The sequence below is a fragment of the Eschrichtius robustus genome, chromosome 3, assembly GCF_028021215.1.
Source record: "Eschrichtius robustus isolate mEscRob2 chromosome 3, mEscRob2.pri, whole genome shotgun sequence".
Classification (NCBI taxonomy): Eukaryota; Metazoa; Chordata; class Mammalia; order Artiodactyla; family Eschrichtiidae; genus Eschrichtius; species Eschrichtius robustus.
The window spans coordinates 112,147,757-112,164,585 of NC_090826.1; the positions used below are offsets into that span (position 1 = coordinate 112,147,757).

General features: G+C 54.9%; 2 protein-coding genes across 5 annotated transcripts; both read right to left on the reverse strand.

The window, feature by feature from the left end:
* Positions 1 to 330: 330 nt before the first annotated feature.
* CRTC2 (CREB regulated transcription coactivator 2) lies at positions 331 to 9,915 on the reverse strand. 3 transcript variants are annotated; one of them, XM_068540858.1, is made up of 14 exons: positions 9,725 to 9,914; positions 6,882 to 6,983; positions 6,690 to 6,806; positions 6,041 to 6,102; positions 5,349 to 5,417; positions 5,075 to 5,178; positions 4,945 to 4,974; positions 4,709 to 4,773; positions 4,558 to 4,607; positions 4,183 to 4,427; positions 3,414 to 3,820; positions 1,819 to 2,088; positions 1,113 to 1,299; positions 331 to 981 (listed from the first exon to the last, which is right to left on the reverse strand). In XM_068540858.1, the coding sequence occupies exons 1-14, from the start codon at positions 9,875 to 9,877 to the stop codon at positions 761 to 763; spliced, it is 2,082 nt and encodes a 693-aa protein (XP_068396959.1). In that variant the 5' UTR covers positions 9,878 to 9,914; the 3' UTR covers positions 331 to 760. The 3 variants fall into 3 exon arrangements, with proteins under 3 accessions (XP_068396959.1, XP_068396961.1, XP_068396960.1); XM_068540860.1 differs by lacking the exon at positions 9,725 to 9,914 and adding an exon at positions 9,440 to 9,568; XM_068540859.1 differs by lacking the exon at positions 5,349 to 5,417 and having other exon boundaries at positions 9,725 to 9,915.
* Positions 9,916 to 10,481: 566 nt separating this feature from the next.
* Positions 10,482 to 14,590, reverse strand: SLC39A1 (solute carrier family 39 member 1). 2 transcript variants are annotated; one of them, XM_068540861.1, is made up of 4 exons: positions 14,515 to 14,590; positions 13,570 to 13,788; positions 13,280 to 13,410; positions 10,482 to 12,129 (listed from the first exon to the last, which is right to left on the reverse strand). In XM_068540861.1, the coding sequence occupies exons 2-4, from the start codon at positions 13,754 to 13,756 to the stop codon at positions 11,473 to 11,475; spliced, it is 975 nt and encodes a 324-aa protein (XP_068396962.1). In that variant the 5' UTR covers positions 13,757 to 13,788; positions 14,515 to 14,590; the 3' UTR covers positions 10,482 to 11,472. The 2 variants fall into 2 exon arrangements, with proteins under 2 accessions (XP_068396962.1, XP_068396963.1); XM_068540862.1 differs by lacking the exon at positions 14,515 to 14,590 and adding an exon at positions 14,054 to 14,342.
* Between the last annotated feature and the right edge of the window lie 2,239 nt (positions 14,591 to 16,829).

Genomic DNA, 16,829 nt, shown 5'->3' on the forward strand with positions numbered 1-16,829 from the left:
AGCCAGCAGTCACCTCTTCATCTCCTGACTCACTGCCAGGCCTCAGGGTTGAGAAAGCAGTAACTTGTCTGGCCAGTCAGAGCCCCTGTCCCCTGATGCTGCAGCAAGGCCCTGGACAGATGAGAGGGCGCATGTGCTGCCCCAGGGGCCTATGCCCAGCCTGCACCCCTATGTCCAATGCTGAGTACAAATTCTGAGGCTTCGGGGGCCCCTCCACAATACCATATGGTGTTGAAAAAACGCAAAAAGCATACAGTTGAGAGGGCCCGTGCCCCAAGAACTCCCTCGATCCCGACCTGCATCCCAAACAGTAGCCAACGACACCAAGAGTTTGATATGATTTTTTTATTAACATAATATATTTAATAAAAAATAATATCCACTCTGGCTCTCTCCTCCATTGCAAGGGGAAGAGTGGTGAGGAGGGGCTGGCACTGCCCACCCCAGGCATCCGGACAAGCCCTGCCTCCAGGGCTCCCCTCTACCCCCTGCTTTCCAACAGGCTCTGACCTCCAGACAGACGGTTCAAAGTTACAAGTGCTTTAGGCCCTCCCTTGAGCTCCCCCAAGCCCCATCCCTTGTGCAGAATTCAGGGGCCACCTGGACATACCCCTTGCCTTTTCTCATTCTTGGGATCCTCCGTTCATGTCAGAAAGAGGATCTGGGAGCAGACAGTAAAGTCTCTACTGGCCAGGGGGAAGGGAGGAAAGGGACAGTGATGGGGGACAGGGCCGAGAAGAGGGATGTCGATGAGGTGCCCTCACTGCAACCGGTCACTGCGGAACGAGTCCTCCACAGCAGGGTCAGGCAGCAGGGCACAGGGGTCGCTCAGCATGTTGAGCCCCTCCAGGCCCAGCGGCTCCATGCGCAGCTCCTCCTCCAGCCCCAGCCCCAGCTCCAGCCCAGCTGCTGACACCTCAAAACCAGGCACTCCAGCCAAGGCCGCTGAAATCTCCTTAGAGAAACCGGGCGAAGGGTCTCCTGTGTGGGCAGAAGAGACGAGTGAGGACCCCATGCCTTGCGAACTCTTCCAAGACCCCCTCAGTCTCCTGCTGCGCCACCAAATGTACCACGCCCTCCTTCCATCCCCCATCACTACCCACACCTCTTACCTGTGAGGATGATGTTAGGCCCTGAGCCATGGCGGGAACAGTGGGTTAAGTTCTGGTGGTTGAGGGCATGGGGGTCCTGGGGACCACTCACTGGCCCCTCACCCCCTAAAAATCCAGGCCCTTCAGAAAAGCCAGGAGGATCCAGCGCCAGGCTGGCTGATGGGTTCTCCATGCTGAACTGCTCCAGCTATGGGCACACAGACAGGCCTTGAGAAAGCGGGCTTCAGAACAGGGTGGTCCTGCCTGCCTTTGCCTAGCTCTGCTAACACATCCTCTTTGCCCAGTAATCTTCATACACCTCCCCCTACCCCACCCCGCTTCCCACCTCCACCATGGGAACAAAAGCAGAGACAGCGGGAGATGGCCACAAGCACAGCGAGAGAAGTGAGCACGGGGCCCAAAGTAGGTGTGGGCACCGTACCTACTGGGACAGAGCATGCGCGTGCCAGGAAGACAACGGGTCAAAGCAGTAGTCATCAAAGAGCAAGCTGCGCGGAGGTAGCTGGGGGAGAGGGGCAGGAGTCGGGGTCAAATGCAGGAAGAGAGGAGCCCCAAGCTGGCGGTACTGTGTTACCTGGGGGCAAGTAAGAAGGCTCTCCCCCACCTAGATCTCCCAGTTCAAAATGCCCCCCTCGATACCACTCAGGCTCTTTTGGCCCACTCCCAGCCCCTCCCCTGCTTCTGAGCTAGGGACCCGGGTACTCACGTTCCCCAGGCTGAAGTCACTCATCGGCCGGTGGTAAGACTGTTGCCCATGCCCACTGGGGCTGGGTGGGTACAGTGTCCCATAGTGCAGCTGCCTGCCTGGGGGCTGCCCACCGGAGGGCTGCACTGAGCAGGCCTGAGAGGGCAGCCCCGGCTGCTGCAGAGGCTTTGGGGTGGGTGGCTGGGTGGGCAGAACCAAACTTGGGGGGCTGTACGGGTATGGAGGCAGCCGCTGGTCACTGGGCAGCTTACTGGTGTCCAGGGCGACGCCCTGAAGAAAAGCGAGGAGAAAGGGGGAAGCTTACCCCTCAATGTGCCCCCTGAGAGGAGCTCTTTGTCAGCGCTTCCCACCCTTTTAAGCTGCGACCATTGTCAACACAAACCCAAAACCGTTCCATTGGGCATCGCTGGGGTACAACTACTCTCAAAAATGCATCTCAGGATGAAAGTGACTGAGAGCGGTTAACACAAGGATAATTTTGAATCCACTCCAGGAGTTAACTATTCCTAAACCTTGGTACTTTAACTACTGCTAGTAATCAACTACTTGTGACACACCTCACAAGTGACTGATCACACAACAGTGACCTTGAGAATGGCTGTTCTAAAGCCTTGAAGAGGCCAGAGGGACTGTGAGAGGAAGGAGGGAAAAAGGAGGGAAGGAGGGATGTTAGGCTTACTCCAAGTTCCCAGAGAGCAGAGCCCTTGCTGGCCTGACCTTAGTCTTTCCTACAGAAAAGGGGACCTGCATAAAGATGGAACATAGAACACACATTCCAGGGAGGAACAACAGAGAAAGAAAGGGAAAGTAGGGCAGAGGAGAGGGGAAGAAGAGCATTAGGGTGAAAGAAGGGGAGCAGACAGAACAGAAAAAGGGAGAAGTATGGGGAGGGAGGGAAGAGCTAAGAATGTTAACATTGAGGAAAAAACCCTAAACAAAAATTTTTAGTAATGGTCCCAACTCTTCCCTAACATGCTGTGTAAACTTGGAAAAGTCACTTTCCGTCTGGGCCCCAGCCTCCTCATCTGTAAGATGAAGGGACTGGGCTCCATCCTCTGACAGTCTCTGACTCTATGAAATCTATCAAAGAAGGAGAGGAGATGGGAGAGGGGATGGGACAGGATGGAGGCAGGAGAAAAAAGACAGACAAGGAAAGAAGGATAGGAACAAAAAAGAGAGAAAAGGGAAAGGACAAGCTATCACTTGTCGAGCGTGCACCTGGGCTAAGCATGGTGCTGCGTACTTTCCGTATGTGATTTCCTTTGATCCTTACATTGCTGTCCTGGTTTTATAGATGAGGATGCTGAGGCTCAAAGAAGTTAAATAACTGTCCAAGGAGACTGCTAGTAAGAGGTGGGGCCAGGATTTGACATCAGAAAACTTAACCCCAGGTTTTGCATTCTTAAGCCAAGAGGAAACAAGGTGGATAAGAGTGGGGCAGGCAGAGGACAGAGGAATGGAAGGGGATGGATGACACCAGGAATACAGGAGTTAAGAAGAAGAGGTATTTGAGGAAAGCAGGGTGGGGGGGAGAGAACTTGGCAGGAGAAGGAAGGGAAGGGAGACAGACATGTAGGGAAGGGAGCCACGCATACCTGAGTGATGGAAGACAAGGTGGGTGACATTGTTGGCGAAAACTGTTTGGGCAGTTGCTGTTGGGACCTTCTGGCGTCGGCTGGGCCCACGGGCAAACTCAGGGGACTGAGGGGCACACGGCGGTGGCGGGGGGAAGCCCCAGGGGTAGAAGCTGGGTAAGGGGGGGCACCCAGCACCGGAGATGAAGCAGAAGAGGAGGAAGAGGAGGAGGAGAGGGCCGGGGCGCTGAGTGAGGGGTGACCCAGGGAGGTGGTGGGCAGTGCATGGCGGGCCAAGGAGGAGGCAGGCAGTGAGGGGTGACTGTGGGAGCCCTGGAGCTGGGGCTGAGGACTGCTCAGGGAAGCCTGGAGGTTGGGATTGCTTAGGGAAGACTGCAAGGATGGGTGGCTGAGAGGTGAATGAAGTCCTGTAGGCACAGACAAAAAACCAGAGATGCCAACATTACTGATGGGAACTGGGCTTCTTTCTGCCCAGAACGGGTAGCAGTGGCCAGACTATGGAAGTGGCAACACAATGTCCTCCCTACTCTGTCCCTGACAGTCAGGATGGCATTGCCCGCTTGGGGGTTGCTCTCTATCTTCTTTCTGGGAAAAGCCACACCTACCAGTTCTCACTGGCAGAAAACTGCTGTGAGGGAATCCTGGGGTACACAGGTGAAGGGCTGGTGTGGGCAGTCACAGGAGAATCCCAAGGTGCTCCAGCCTCCCACCCCTTTGTCCCTCCAGCTAGGCAGCACCCCAGGGACACACAGCCAAGACAGCCACTCACCTGGTGCATCATAGCCTGGGCCCAGGCCCAGGCCCCCGCTGATGCCCAGGTGGGTCATGGTGTGGGTCAAATTGGAGGTACTGTTGCCCCCACTCAGGCTGGGGTAGACTGTCTCCTCTGGGTCCAGGGGGGTGGGCAGCGGTGGGGGAAAGTGCAGGTTGGTGAGGTCAGGTAGGGAGCCTCCCGTGTTCATGGCAGGTGGGAGGACAGGCACAGTGGCAGGCTGGTCAGGAGATGGAAAGATGCTGGGGAAGGAGAGGAAAAGATGTAAATGGGGGTAGGGGGCAGTGGTCAGGGAAGAGCAGAGATCAGCCTTCCACATTTCCCTTTGCTTCCCTCCTCCACCCGCTCAGCCGACCTCAGAGAGATACGTACTTAATTCCAGGGACTTCACAGGACCGAGGTCGGGAGGAGGATGAGGACAGCTGAGGAGAGAAGGAAGAAGGTGGCAAATGAGGACAGAGCTCAGTGGAGGACCCTGAAGACCCACCCCATGGAAAGAAGAGGGGCAGTGGGCCACGCCTACCTTCTTAGCATCCCATGGTTTCAGCAAATGCTTGTCATCTGGCAAGTTCTCCTCAATAGCAGGGACTTGAAAGAGAAAGACTGGTGACGAGAGGGTTGAAGAAGGAGGCAGGACAGGAAGCAGACGCAGGTGGAAGGGCTCCCACTCCCTGGCCCTGAACAAAGCTCCCAACACCAGCCCAGAGATTCTCTGGCATTCAGTACCCGCACGTACCAAATGTGGTGAGGAACACATACCTTTGGAGTCCATTTCGCCATCCAGAAAACCTGCAAAGGATATGGTGGAGCTGGCTGCAGTGCCCACTTGCCTACCTGCTTCAAACAAAAGCTCCACGGCTACTCCCTCCCCTGGGACATGGCCACTTACCTCCACGGCGGCTGGGCAGGACGCTGGGGGGTGCAGGGCCTGGATAAGTGTCCTGAGGGCTGGGGTTCATCACACTTGTGTGAAGGGCAGAGTCAGAGCTTGTCCTGTGAGGGGAAAAGAGATGAGCTGGCACCTGTGACAGTCTTCCTGGTCCTCATGCCCTGCTCAGTAGAGGAAAACACTAGCTGGGCTGGGACAGGGTGGGGTGAGGGAGCAGGGCCCCAGAAACTACAGATAAGAAGAGATGTGGCCTAAAGAAGGCAAGGGCCATCACCTGTTAAGTGCAGATGGTAGTCGAAACAACTGCCCCTTCTCTGCAGGGAAATTGCCCCAGGGCATTGTCCTGGGATGGAAAAACAAAGTGATGAGGAGGAAGGCTAGCAATGGACCAGAGGGCAGGCATGCGGGTTGGAAAGTGTGGGGCAGCCAAGAGGGCTGGGCACCCAGGATCATCATGCCTCTTTCTTTCCGGTTCTGCTGATATCTGTGATCCGTGAACCCTCTCCCCAAACAACCTAGGAGATCTGGAAATAACTCCTCTCTGCCAGGACAAGCTGAATAGGAATCTTGGAGCCCAGCAACTGTGCTGGGTATGAGTCTTAGGGATGAGATGGACAGGGGAAGAGTTCAGAAACCTGAATGCCAGAACACTGCACCTGGCACCCACTCTTGACAGGAGGCAGCCGTTTTCACCTGCCACCCTACCATTCTCCCCTCCCCCCCACACACACCCCAGCTGCCATTAGTCCTGCTCTGGCTGGACTGGGAGGCTTGGCCACACGTGTCAACATGGCCCCGACTGGACTCTGACCCACCCACTCCACCTGCCCCCACCCCTCCCAGCCCTGCCGTTATGGGAGGAGGTACTGCTGAAAGCCTGGCCCAGCGGGCCCAGACCCAACCCCAGCTCCCGCCAGAGACAAGTCAGAGAGTGGGCAGGAGATCCTGCCCGCCCTGGACACTGACCTCCGCCAGCTGGACTCCGGGGGAGGAGATAAGTAGGCAGGACTATAGGGAGAGCTGTCAACGTGAAGAGCACCAGTTAAGGGAAAAAGTGAGGAGGGGGTGGATGCGAGAGAGACCAGATGAGAGAAAAATAACGGAAGGCAGCAGGTGAGTTGTTTCAAGAAACAAACACCTTTCTCCTCCTCTATGAGGGGCAACAGTAGGGGCAAAGAATGGAAGAGAAAAAGGGAATCAGGCCTAGAGAAGCTGGAAAATAGAGGCGAATATCTAGGCAGGGCTTGGGGCAGACAGGTCTGTGGAGGTCTCTGAGACTGAAAGCTAAGAACAGAAATGTGAGCAGGAGGGAAGCAAAATCCCTGTAGCATGAGACATATCAGGGAGCCCTGCCTCTAGCAGCCAAGAGCAAGCTGAAGTGAGGATGGTCAGTGCCAGCCAGAGCTGGAGGACACAGTCTCAGGAGGGGCAGCTCCCTGTCACAGGAGCCAGTGCTGAAACACGCGCCAAATGTCACTTTTCAGGGAACCTGGGTAAAGGAGAGCTCCCGCAGGATGGCACTGGACAACACTTCAGGTCCCTTTTCCTACCATGAGCTCCTGAGGAACCCCACCCCACTGCCCTCCAGACTCCGCAGCCCCTCAGTGAAGGATATGTGGCGGGGGTAGCGGCGAAGTGGGGACACCATTCTTCGGGGATCTCGCTGCACCCGTTCCACCAGCCCGTGGTGCCGAGTGCTCCGGGATGAATCCAAAGGGGAGTGGAGGGGGCTCTGCCAAAAGAGACAGGCAAGTCAACAGAGGGAGCTGCATGAGAGCCTGCGCTCCCCCAACTGGTGTCCACTCACCTGGAACTCAGCCAGGCCACAGCCAATCTGGTTCACGTTGGGCAGAGAGCCACCATAATGGGAGCTCCTTGTGTATGCCAGTCGCAGTTTTTGGGCCTGTAACTGAGACATGTAGGACAAATGGGAATGTCAGGGAGGGTCCTGAGCACTGTTCCTGTGGCCACCCTTGCCATCCCTGTCTCCAGGACATGCTACTATTGCTGCTGCTTTTAAGAGATCTGCCAGAAGAAAAGCCAGTACTGGGGAGAAGGTCCACTGAGACCTGGTGCAAACAATCTGCCCTAGCTCTTCCTCAGGCTGCCCCCATCAATGCTATCACTAATGCCTGGCATCACCCTGCCAGGTGGAGCCTGATACTCTGCTCAGGGCCTGTCCTAGTCGGCATCAGTCTAAACAGAGTCCCTGAGGGGTTGCCAGGAGCCCCTAGGCTAGTCACATGGGTTAACTCCTGGGGAAGGGTGCCTATTAGGCACCTCTGCTTTCCCTTCCAGATGCGTCCAGGACTAATTGGAAGACAAGGGAAGGGCCACAGGTGGATGCCATAGAGCCATAACTGCCAGCCTCTTTCCTCCCCACTCTGGAGGGCAGGCACAAGCTTCTGGGCTCTGCCATTTGCCCAGCCTCAGGAAGGCTACACAGAGCCAGTACCTCCCAAACTAGAACAACTAAGGAATGATGGCTCTTCTAACTGGAAAAACAGTGCCAAAACAAAGAAGCATTCTTCTACCTAGTCCTAAGGCCCCTGAATTGGTAGGGGAGCCTGGAGAATGGGGGTGAGAAAAGCAGTAGCCCACTCCAGCCTGGGCCAGAGCCGTCTCCTTGGCCTCATCCTCACTTTGGGGAGATACGTCTGGCACTGGAGTAAGACACCACAACCCTCAGCCTGGCATGGTTTTAGTCTGCCTAAAGGTCTCATGTCCCTCTGTGAGAGGTGAGCACCTACTTCTAAGACTCAGCTACTGCCACCCCAGCCAAATAAGGAGACCCAGGGCAGCTGATGAGTGGTTAAGATTCTAAGAGCTTCCAGGGGTCACACTGTTTGTGCATAGGCCAACAACAGAGTTGACTTTCTGTTCCAAGAGGTCAGTCCAGTGAGTTTAGAGGGCACTATGCTGACCTTTGGGCCACTTCAAGACTGCTACTAATATACATGATAACCCCAGCTTCCAGGAGTATAGGCCCCAACAGCCACATCTGCCTCAAATGAGACCTCCCAGCTGGCCAGATAACAGGCTGAGCTCCAGGTCTCTGATCCCTAGCTTTAGACTCTTGGGTCCCCAGGACCTGGACATGTATGCCCACTAGATTTTTTTATGTGCAGAAGAAAAGTTAACCAACAGGGGCAAGGTGAGTGGAGGGGACCTTTTGACAGACCAAGGCACCACAAAGAAAGAAGGCCCAGTTTTGAGCTTTTGTTTGTACCTATAAGCCCTAAGATCCCACCACTCCTCCGCTGTCAGATGGAGGTCAGCCTCTGGCCCACCTTCCTGGCTCTGCCCCCACTTTGATCAAAAGCTCCTAAAGGGGGGACAGTCCACAGTTAGATCATGATCCTCACGGCGGTTAGAGGGGGTTATGCACACACACACACACACACACACACAATTTGCTTCCCCACCTTTCTCTGTTCTGACTCCCAAAAACTAGGACACATGGTCTCTAGAGACTCAAAAGAGTAAAAAACACAAAAAAGACTAACAGAGTCAAGGGAGACACACACAAAAATACAACCGGAGTTACAGTCATAGGCAGGTTCAATCAAAGGCAGTCAGACGAGCAGAAAGAACTTTGAAATGTGGTATTTATGTTTGGCCATCCATCACCCCTTAAATTCCTTCTAGCTCCCTGCCATAAGGGATCACTGCAATATACTCACCTGCTGTTTTGAGAATAATGTGTCCCTAAATTAGGACTGCATACCAGCTAGGCAAACTCCCACCCCTCTCTCTCTCTGACATCCAGCCCTGGGAAGCAAGAAACCAAGATCAGGGGGCTTCAGAAGCAACGCCGCCAGGATTCCTTCTTTCTGGAACTTCCCAGGAATGAATATTCCCTACACACAGAAGACCCTCCAAGGCACCCCATAACTGACCCACAAAACAGTCGTCTCTCTAGAAAGTTCAGCTAACCATCAGGTTCCACATAACCTACAGCCAACTGGTTACCCCCTTTCGAGATCCAAAGCCCTATCTCTCCTCCAAGGCGGCCAGGGTAAAATACCACCAGTCTGTGAGCAATGGACCTCACCTTCATTCACGTCAGGAAACCACAAGAAGTATTTGAAAAAGGAAGCAAAGGGACGGGACGCAGGAGGGGACTTCCTGCCCCACTATACCCAGCGCTGCCGTTCAAACCACTCAAGGGGCCCTTTCCCGGAGATACTAACTGCCGAGAGTAGCACAACAGGGCAGAGGGACCAGAAGAGAGGAGATCACCAACTGAGAGGAGCCAGACTAGGGCAAGCAGGCCATCCCCCAACCGCATAACCCAACATAGAAGATGCTTCAGCAGAGGCCCTGAGAGAACTCAGAGATGCACAAGGACCACCCACCTCCTACCTCCGCCGGGCTTCGGGGACCATCTCCTCTCTCTGTCCACTGCTGCCTCACTTTCTCAGTTCCCATTCGTTCCCAAACCCTCCAGCCTCTCTGGAGTTTCGACCTCCTCCCGCAAAACCCGTCTTCCTGCCCCCCAGCCCTCCACCCGTGCCTCCCAGACGGCGGCGCCCGCTACCCCTGCCGCGTTCCGCCTCTTTCGCTGCGGCTCCCGCCCCCGCCCCGCCTCTCGGCTCCCCACTCGAGAAGTGCTCTGCTCTGCTCCCGCTTGCCGGCGCGGCCCCTCACCCGGGTGGAGCCGATGTCCATCATCACCTCCTCGAAGGCCGCCGTCTCCTCGGCCTGACGCTGCTTCTGCAGCGCGATCTTCTCACTAAACTTGCGCGGATTGGAAGCTGAGGCCGTGGCCGAGCCGGGCCCGTTCGCCCCCGACGTCGCCATCTTCCTCCCCCGTCCCTCCCCGCCACCCTCCCAATACAAGCCACGGCCTCCGCCGCGGGCCCCGGCCCGGCTCTTCCAGCCGTAGCCGCCGCCGCCGCCGCCGCCTCAGCGAGCACCGCGAACCCGGCCCCAGCCTAGCCCTGACCTGCTGCGCGCGGGGCCCGCCGGGAATTATAGTTTGTTTACGTGACTCCTTCGCAGCCCCAGTCACGCAATACGGGTGAGGAAACGGACACCATTTCCCAGCTGCCCTGTTGACTCCGGGAACTGGGGACTTTGCTCCTCCCTCTCGGCTCCTCCCTGCGCGGAGCAATCTGGGAAAAGTAGTTCTGCATTGGTCCCGAGCCTACAAACGCGAAGGGGCGAGGGATTAAAGAGAGGAAAGGAAAAGGGAGGAAAGGGAAGGGGTGGAGACAGGGAAGGAAGCAGGAAGAGACAAGAGGAAAAATTTGGTCATCTCCAGGGAAGGGAACTAGAGGGAACTGAATGAAAACAGTGAGATCAGGGATATTCAAACAGCCCTAAACATCTGGGACTCAGGCCCTTTCAGACTTGCCATGTGCCCACCCCTTTCCCAAGACAAATGAATCAGATACCGTACAGATGTGTAGAAACTTGTTTTATTTGGGTAACATGTCCCAAAACAGGTCAGTTAGTAAAATAGATTCTAGAGAATATGGCCCTATGCACAGCCCTCCCGCCCCAAAAAATAACCCTGGGGGCGAGCCTTCCCCTTCCCCCTTGGGATCCTCTGGTATAAAAAAAGTTTTGGCATCTCAGTGTTTATCATCTAGGCACGGGGCACCATGTCCATTTTCAGTATTCCTAGGGTGCAGCAGTAGTGGGGGACGGTAGCTCTGCCAACCTGCCCCCCACCCCACCTCAGCAAACATTTCTGTCCTACACCACAATCTGGGACCAAAACAAAGAGCAAGCTGACCCTTCCACTGAGGTGCTGGGCAGGGCTCAGTGCCATCACTTGTGCTTTGAGAAAGAGGGAGGGGATTTATTTGGCACTTTAAAAATACAGGAGTGACCAGGACTGGAGAAGCCAGAGAAGGTACCAAAACTGGCAGGAAGATGCCATTTGGCACTAGTCCCCTGGGAGAAGGGAAGAGGAAGATAGATATGAAAGTAGGAGCTCAGAAAAGTTGGAGGGGTCTACTCCAAGTGACAGAGGGCTGAAATGGGCTAGAACCAACAGGACTGCTGACTCTGGGCCTATGCCCTCTCTATACCTCTATCCCACAGCAGCTGGGTACCCACCTCCAGCCTCCCAACTATCAGCTTGTCCCTATGTGTAGTGTCTGATCCCTGATACCAGCACTCAGTGTCTTCCCCAATACTAATGTCCCTTGATCATGTCTCTAGTGACTTGACCATCTTTTGTCCCTTGGGCCTGGGGGCCAGGCTCTTGTCTGCCCACTTCCCTCATTGGCCAAATAGTCCCAAAGGCTTCATCCTTACCTCCCAGAGAACTCTTTGGTCCTCAGTACCTCCCTTCCCCACTCCTTCCTATTCCCCACACACTGGGAGAGGGGGAGGAAGGTCAAGGGCACGTGATACCCAACCTCCCGTGCGTATCTTGGAGCCCCCTAGACTTGGATAAAGAGCAGGCCAGTGAGCAGGGCAAAGCCTGCTAGGAGCAGAATGACCTTGAGGATTCTCTGCTCAGAAGTGGCCAGCTCCTGGGGCAGGATTTCCAGGAAGGTGATATAGAGAAAGGTGCCAGCCGCCATGCCCTCCAGCACAGACTGGGCCAGCTGGTGCAGTGGCCCTGCTGACTCTGCCAGAGCTGCACCCAGTCCAATGCCCAGGGGTGTCATGCATGAGAAGAGGATCCCACAGCCAGCCACCACCTGTGCTCGCAGGTGGCTCTGCAGCAGCCGCAGGGATAAGCTGACTGCCAGGATACCCTTGTGGAGCAGCAAAGCCAGGCACAACTCCATTGCCCGAGCCCGGTCTCGCTGCAGCCCCACTGCCAGCCCCTCAAACACTGAATGCAGGGCCAGGGAGAAGACCAGTACACAGGCACGCAGGGCTGAGGGGGCTGCCGGGGCTCCACCTGCCTGTGGGACCTCTGGTCTGTCATGCCAGTGCTGCAGCCCACCATTCGCTGTTCCCAGCAAAGCCCTCATCTCCTCTCGAGGTGGTGGCCCCGACTGTTCCTTGTAAGCCAGCGTGATCTGCTCCATCACCAGGACCAGGAAGAAGCCCATGGCCAGGATGAACTCTTGTAGGGGGAACTGGAGCTGTGGGCAAAGGGGACAGCGTGGACTTCAGGAGACAGGCCAAGAATGGGAAGGAAGAGTCAGATGCAGAGTTTAGTGGAGTCCCAGTTACACAGACCTGGGGTCCCACACACAGAGCCACTCTCAGTTACACAAAAATATAGTCACTTGGTGCCACAGACACAGAATGACACACAACCGTACAGATTATGGTGTCACTCCCAGTGTTACATGTAGATCATGGTTTCTCAACTTTAGTACTGTTAACATTTTGGATTGGACAATTCTTTGATGTAGGGGGCTGTCCTGTGCACTGTAGGATGTTTAGCAGCATCCCTAGCCTATACCCAATAGATGCCAGTAGCAAGCCCTCCCTCCCTGAGTTGGGACAACCAAAAATGTCTCCAGACATTACCAAATGTTTCCTGGGGAGGTGGGGGGTGAGGGTGGAAGGATGACAGGGGTGGGCAAAACCACCCCCAGCTGAAAGTCACTGAGGTAGATGGACACAAAGTGTCACATGTAGGCCACACATTGGCCGACTTTCCCAAATGTTCACACACAGAGCCACATACTGTCACAGGGACAGTCAGGCTTGCACACAGTCACACAGAGACACAAGTCACTCAGTCACAGACAAACAGTTACATTCAGTGTTACTTCCTCAGTTCCTCCAACTGTCTGTTTTTCCAATAAGACTGTCCTATGCCTTGGACTTGATCTTCCCCACACCCTACTTCCTTGGGTTATATAGCCTTTTGGTCAGCAACACCGGGTCCCTGGGAATTGCCTCCTACCTGTCCCAGGCCTGTAGGGACCTCTATCTCCAGCCCTTCAGGAAAGGGTGAAGGGTGAAGATGATTCTTGGAGGGCTATTAACTTCCTGGAGGCTGAAACTAGAGAAACCTACAGATAGGTCACACACCTGGTAATAGGGTTCCTCACACTGTCACAAAGGGTACGTAGGGGTCACATAGGGACTGAGGGGGTGAGAACCTACAGAAAGAGTTATGCTCTATGACTAAAAATCACAGCTCATGGGGTCACATGCCAAGAGCCTTCCATACAGTCGTGGAGTGACACACGGACAGAGCCATACAAACACCTCTCCTAGAAGCATGTGATTGAACACCCACATACACAGGGTCACATGCAGATGACCGGGGCTCACCGTCACATGCAGGGCCGCCAGGGCCTCATCTATGGCAGCCAGGTAGTCAGGCAGCAGGTCCAGGAGACATGTGGCCAGAAAGACACCACCCGCAAAGCAGCTTACCAGGCTCAGGGCTTTTTGGCGGGAGGCTGGGCAGGAGTGGAGCATAGAAGGGAATGAGCAAATGAGCCCCACTACCCAACCTAAGCAACAGTCACTCTTGCCGTCCCCTCTTAGGTCACCTTCCTTAACCCCAGAGCCTTCCCTCCCCCAAGCATCCATGGCAGCAGGGAAAAGGAGAGGCTTACCTGAGGCTTCAGGGTTAGCGCCGGGCCGGCGCAGCACACAGATGGGCACTAGGCTGCAGATGAGAGTGAGCACCAGCAATAGCACCAGGGCCCCCAACTTCACCTCCAGTCCCACGGGCACTGGGGGCTCCGAGGCTGCTGCCTCGGGGCGCCACACCAGGAGCTCTGGCTCTCCCCAGGGCCCCATGGTGGCTGTGGTAGCTCCAGTGACTCTCAGACCTAGGAAGACAGGGTGAGTGGGGGAGTGGTCACTAGGGAAATATGGGGCCAAGGAAAGGGGAAGGCTGGGCAGCAGAATGCAGCTCCCTCACCCCAGCCACTCTGTGACCTTCCCTATCCCAGTGTGACTCATCCACTCCTGTATTGGGAATATCCCTCTTACCCCTCAGACTTTATCCCTTTCAAGTGACTTCTTCAAGTGACTTATTCAGGGACCTAGCAAGGGGGAAACTGAGGCATGAGGAATATGTGGATATCTCATTACCCTTTCACGCGGAGCTCCCAGAAAACTAGAGAGCTGGGGTCCTCTAAGCAAAGGAGAGGTCAAGCCTCCTTTCCAGGAGGGAATGGATGAAGAGAAGAGGGTTCAGGGAGAGATGTCATGGGTAGCTTCGTGGACCACCTGAACAGGGAGAGCTGGTGTGCTCTCCCGCTCCCACTTCCCCAGCGCCATCCCCCCGAGAGCAGAGAGCGACCGTTTCAGGCCACAGGCTGGGATGTCGGGGCAAACGACCAAAGAGAGGCCCTAGGCGTCTGGGGTCCCGGGACGGGCTGACCCAACAACTGAGGGCGGTGTCTGGAAGTCCGGGCTCCGGGAGGCGGGGTCTGAGGCCGCCAGCGTGCCGGGAAGCTGAAGAAGAATGTGAGAGCCCGGACTCCGGCTCGTAGGCCCCGAGAAGCCTGGGCGGCCGACCCGGATCCCGCTCTCTGGGATCCCGCACTCACCTGTCGAGGGTCTCACTACAAGGCATCCGCTCTGTTCCGGCCTCCAGTCGGGAATTCCCGCCCCCTCCCCATCGTTTACCCCTCCCCCCGCAGCCGCGGCGTACCGACCCCCCCCCAGTGGCCAATGACAGCGCCCAGAGGGCGGGGCCAGACCGGGAGTGACGTGAGCTAGGAGCAATCAGAGGCCAGCAGCCAGAGCCCGGCTGAGGCGAAGACAAGCGGGGCGGGGCAAGGGAAGGGAATTAGGAGAGCACCCAGGGGCTGAGGGGCTGAGGGGCTGAGGGCCTGGGGCGCTGTGGTGGACGTCTGACCGGCGAACGTGGCCGGTCAACGAAGGCTTCGATCCTTTGAAGATTCTAAAAGAGGAAGCTAGAAACCCCGCGGTCAAGGCTGGTGCTCCATACCCAACCCCCGCATTCCCAAGTCTTCCGCCTCCCACATCTCTGAGGATATCTGCCTGGTCTTGGGCCGAAGTCTTCTTATCTCCCTTAGAAGATTCTAAGGTCCCCTTCTGTGCACCTGGGCACCAAAAGGAAAGCATTCCCTTCTTAGGACTGACTTCCTTGCTTGACTCCCTCGCCAGCGCCCACAAGGAAGAAAAAAGACAAGGAAGAATTGGAAAAGGGGAATAGCAAAGTGAGGGTATTTCTTGAAAATCAACCCTTCTTGAACTACCAATGGCCGGAGCTGACTTCCCTGCAGCCTTCTGCCTGCAAGTGGGTAAAAAAGTGGTGGGACCCTTCTCAGAGGTTGCTGAAACCCCACTCAGTGAGGAGCTTCTCTCGGCACACTCCAGCTTATCACCCTTACCGTGCCTCGAGGCATCTGGCCAGGGTTCTCTCCAATCGCATCTGGAACTCTCCAACTTCTCTCCCTCCAGCCCTGTTGGCCTCCTTTCTGTTTTCTGTTCCTTGAATGAACCAAGGTATTTTCGACTCTGGACCTTCACTGCTTCCTTAGCCTGGATTCTCTTGGCCCACATCACGGTGCTATCGGAATCCTCTTCTAGTCTCATGGGAGGGTAGGGTGCAAAGGAGGAAAATAAAGGGGGGGTCAGTCTATTTTTTTTTGCAAATGTGACAAGGCCTCACCTAAAGAAGGGACAAGGTGATGCCTCTGAGAAGGCTCTGGAAATGCAGGCCAGCAACTTCCTTAAGAAAAGGGAATATCAGGATTTATTGGTGGAAGGGGTCTAGGAGAAAAGAATCGTACAGGATTCTAAGATCAGGATGTAAGTGGAATGTGGTATTGGTGTCCTGTCACTTAATGAAAGTATCGTTGCTGTTCCAAGCTCTTCATTAAAAGATAAAAATTACTGGGACTTCCCTGGTGGTCCAATGGGTAAGACTCCATGTTCCCAATACAGGGGGCCCAGGTTCGATCCCTGGTCGGGGAACTAAGATCCCACATGCTGCGGGGCAACTAAGCCCGCGTGCCACAACTACTGAGCCCACACGCTCTGGAGCCCACGCGCTGCAACTAGAGAAGCCCATGCGCCACAACAAAAGATCCCGCCTGCCACAACTAAGACCCGACACAGCCAAATTAAAAAAAAAAAAAAAAAGTCCGTATATCGCAACTAAGAAGCCCACATGCCACAACTATAAGCCCACATGACCCAGCAAAGATCCCGTGTGCCACAACTAAGACCCAGCTCAGCCAAAATAAATAAATATTTTAAAATAAAAAAGATAAAAATTACTATTAGGGAAAACAGATTATTCAAGGGAATATTATGCATGCACTGGTTTGTCTGTCGCAAATTATGCTTTCAAGATTATTGTTAATTAGTAAATTAACAAGGAATCATGGACTGGGAGTCAGGACACTTGGGTTCTAGTCTCAGCTCTACCTTAATTTGATGTGTGATCTTAGGCAAGTCATTTTCCCTCTCAGGAGCTTGATAAATCAGGTGGAAGAAGGAAGTTAGACTAGCAGATGATGCCAGAGGTTCCATCCAGTTCTAACAACAGAGGCTGAGTGCAGTCAGCCCTCCCTATTCACAGATGCAGAACTGCTACCGCGAATACAGAGGACTGCTTGTACTACATCATTTTACTTAAGGGACTTGAACATTTGAGGACTTTGGTGTCCGAGGGGGATCTTGGAACCTATCCCCCACGGATAAGCGGGGACGACTGTATATCTTCCACTTAATCATTTCTACACATGCAGCCTGCAGGAAGCCCTTTGAAAACTTTCTTCCTCTAGGAAAGATCTCAGCAAGGACAGCTCTGCTTTCCTTAGAGCTCTGCATGAATCTAGGAAGCCTGCTTTGTCTCCTCACTACTTGAACAAGATGCGGGGAGATGAGC

Coding starts and splice junctions, on each gene's coding strand:
- SLC39A1 (XM_068540861.1), bottom strand. CDS start 13,756: ATGGGGCCCTGGGGAGAGCCAGAGCTCCTGGTGTGGCGCCCCGAGGCA. Junction 13,411..13,569: donor CGCTAACCCTGAAGCCTCAG/GTAAGCCTCTCC, acceptor ACTCCTGCCCAG/CCTCCCGCCAAAAAGCCCTG. Junction 12,130..13,279: donor TGGCGGCCCTGCATGTGACG/GTGAGCCCCGGT, acceptor CTTTGCCCACAG/CTCCAGTTCCCCCTACAAGA.
- CRTC2 (XM_068540858.1), bottom strand. CDS start 9,877: ATGGCGACGTCGGGGGCGAACGGGCCCGGCTCGGCCACGGCCTCAGCT. Junction 4,774..4,944: donor TGGCGAAATGGACTCCAAAG/GTATGTGTTCCT, acceptor TTCTCTTTCAAG/TCCCTGCTATTGAGGAGAAC. Junction 982..1,112: donor GCCTAACATCATCCTCACAG/GTAAGAGGTGTG, acceptor CTGCCCACACAG/GAGACCCTTCGCCCGGTTTC.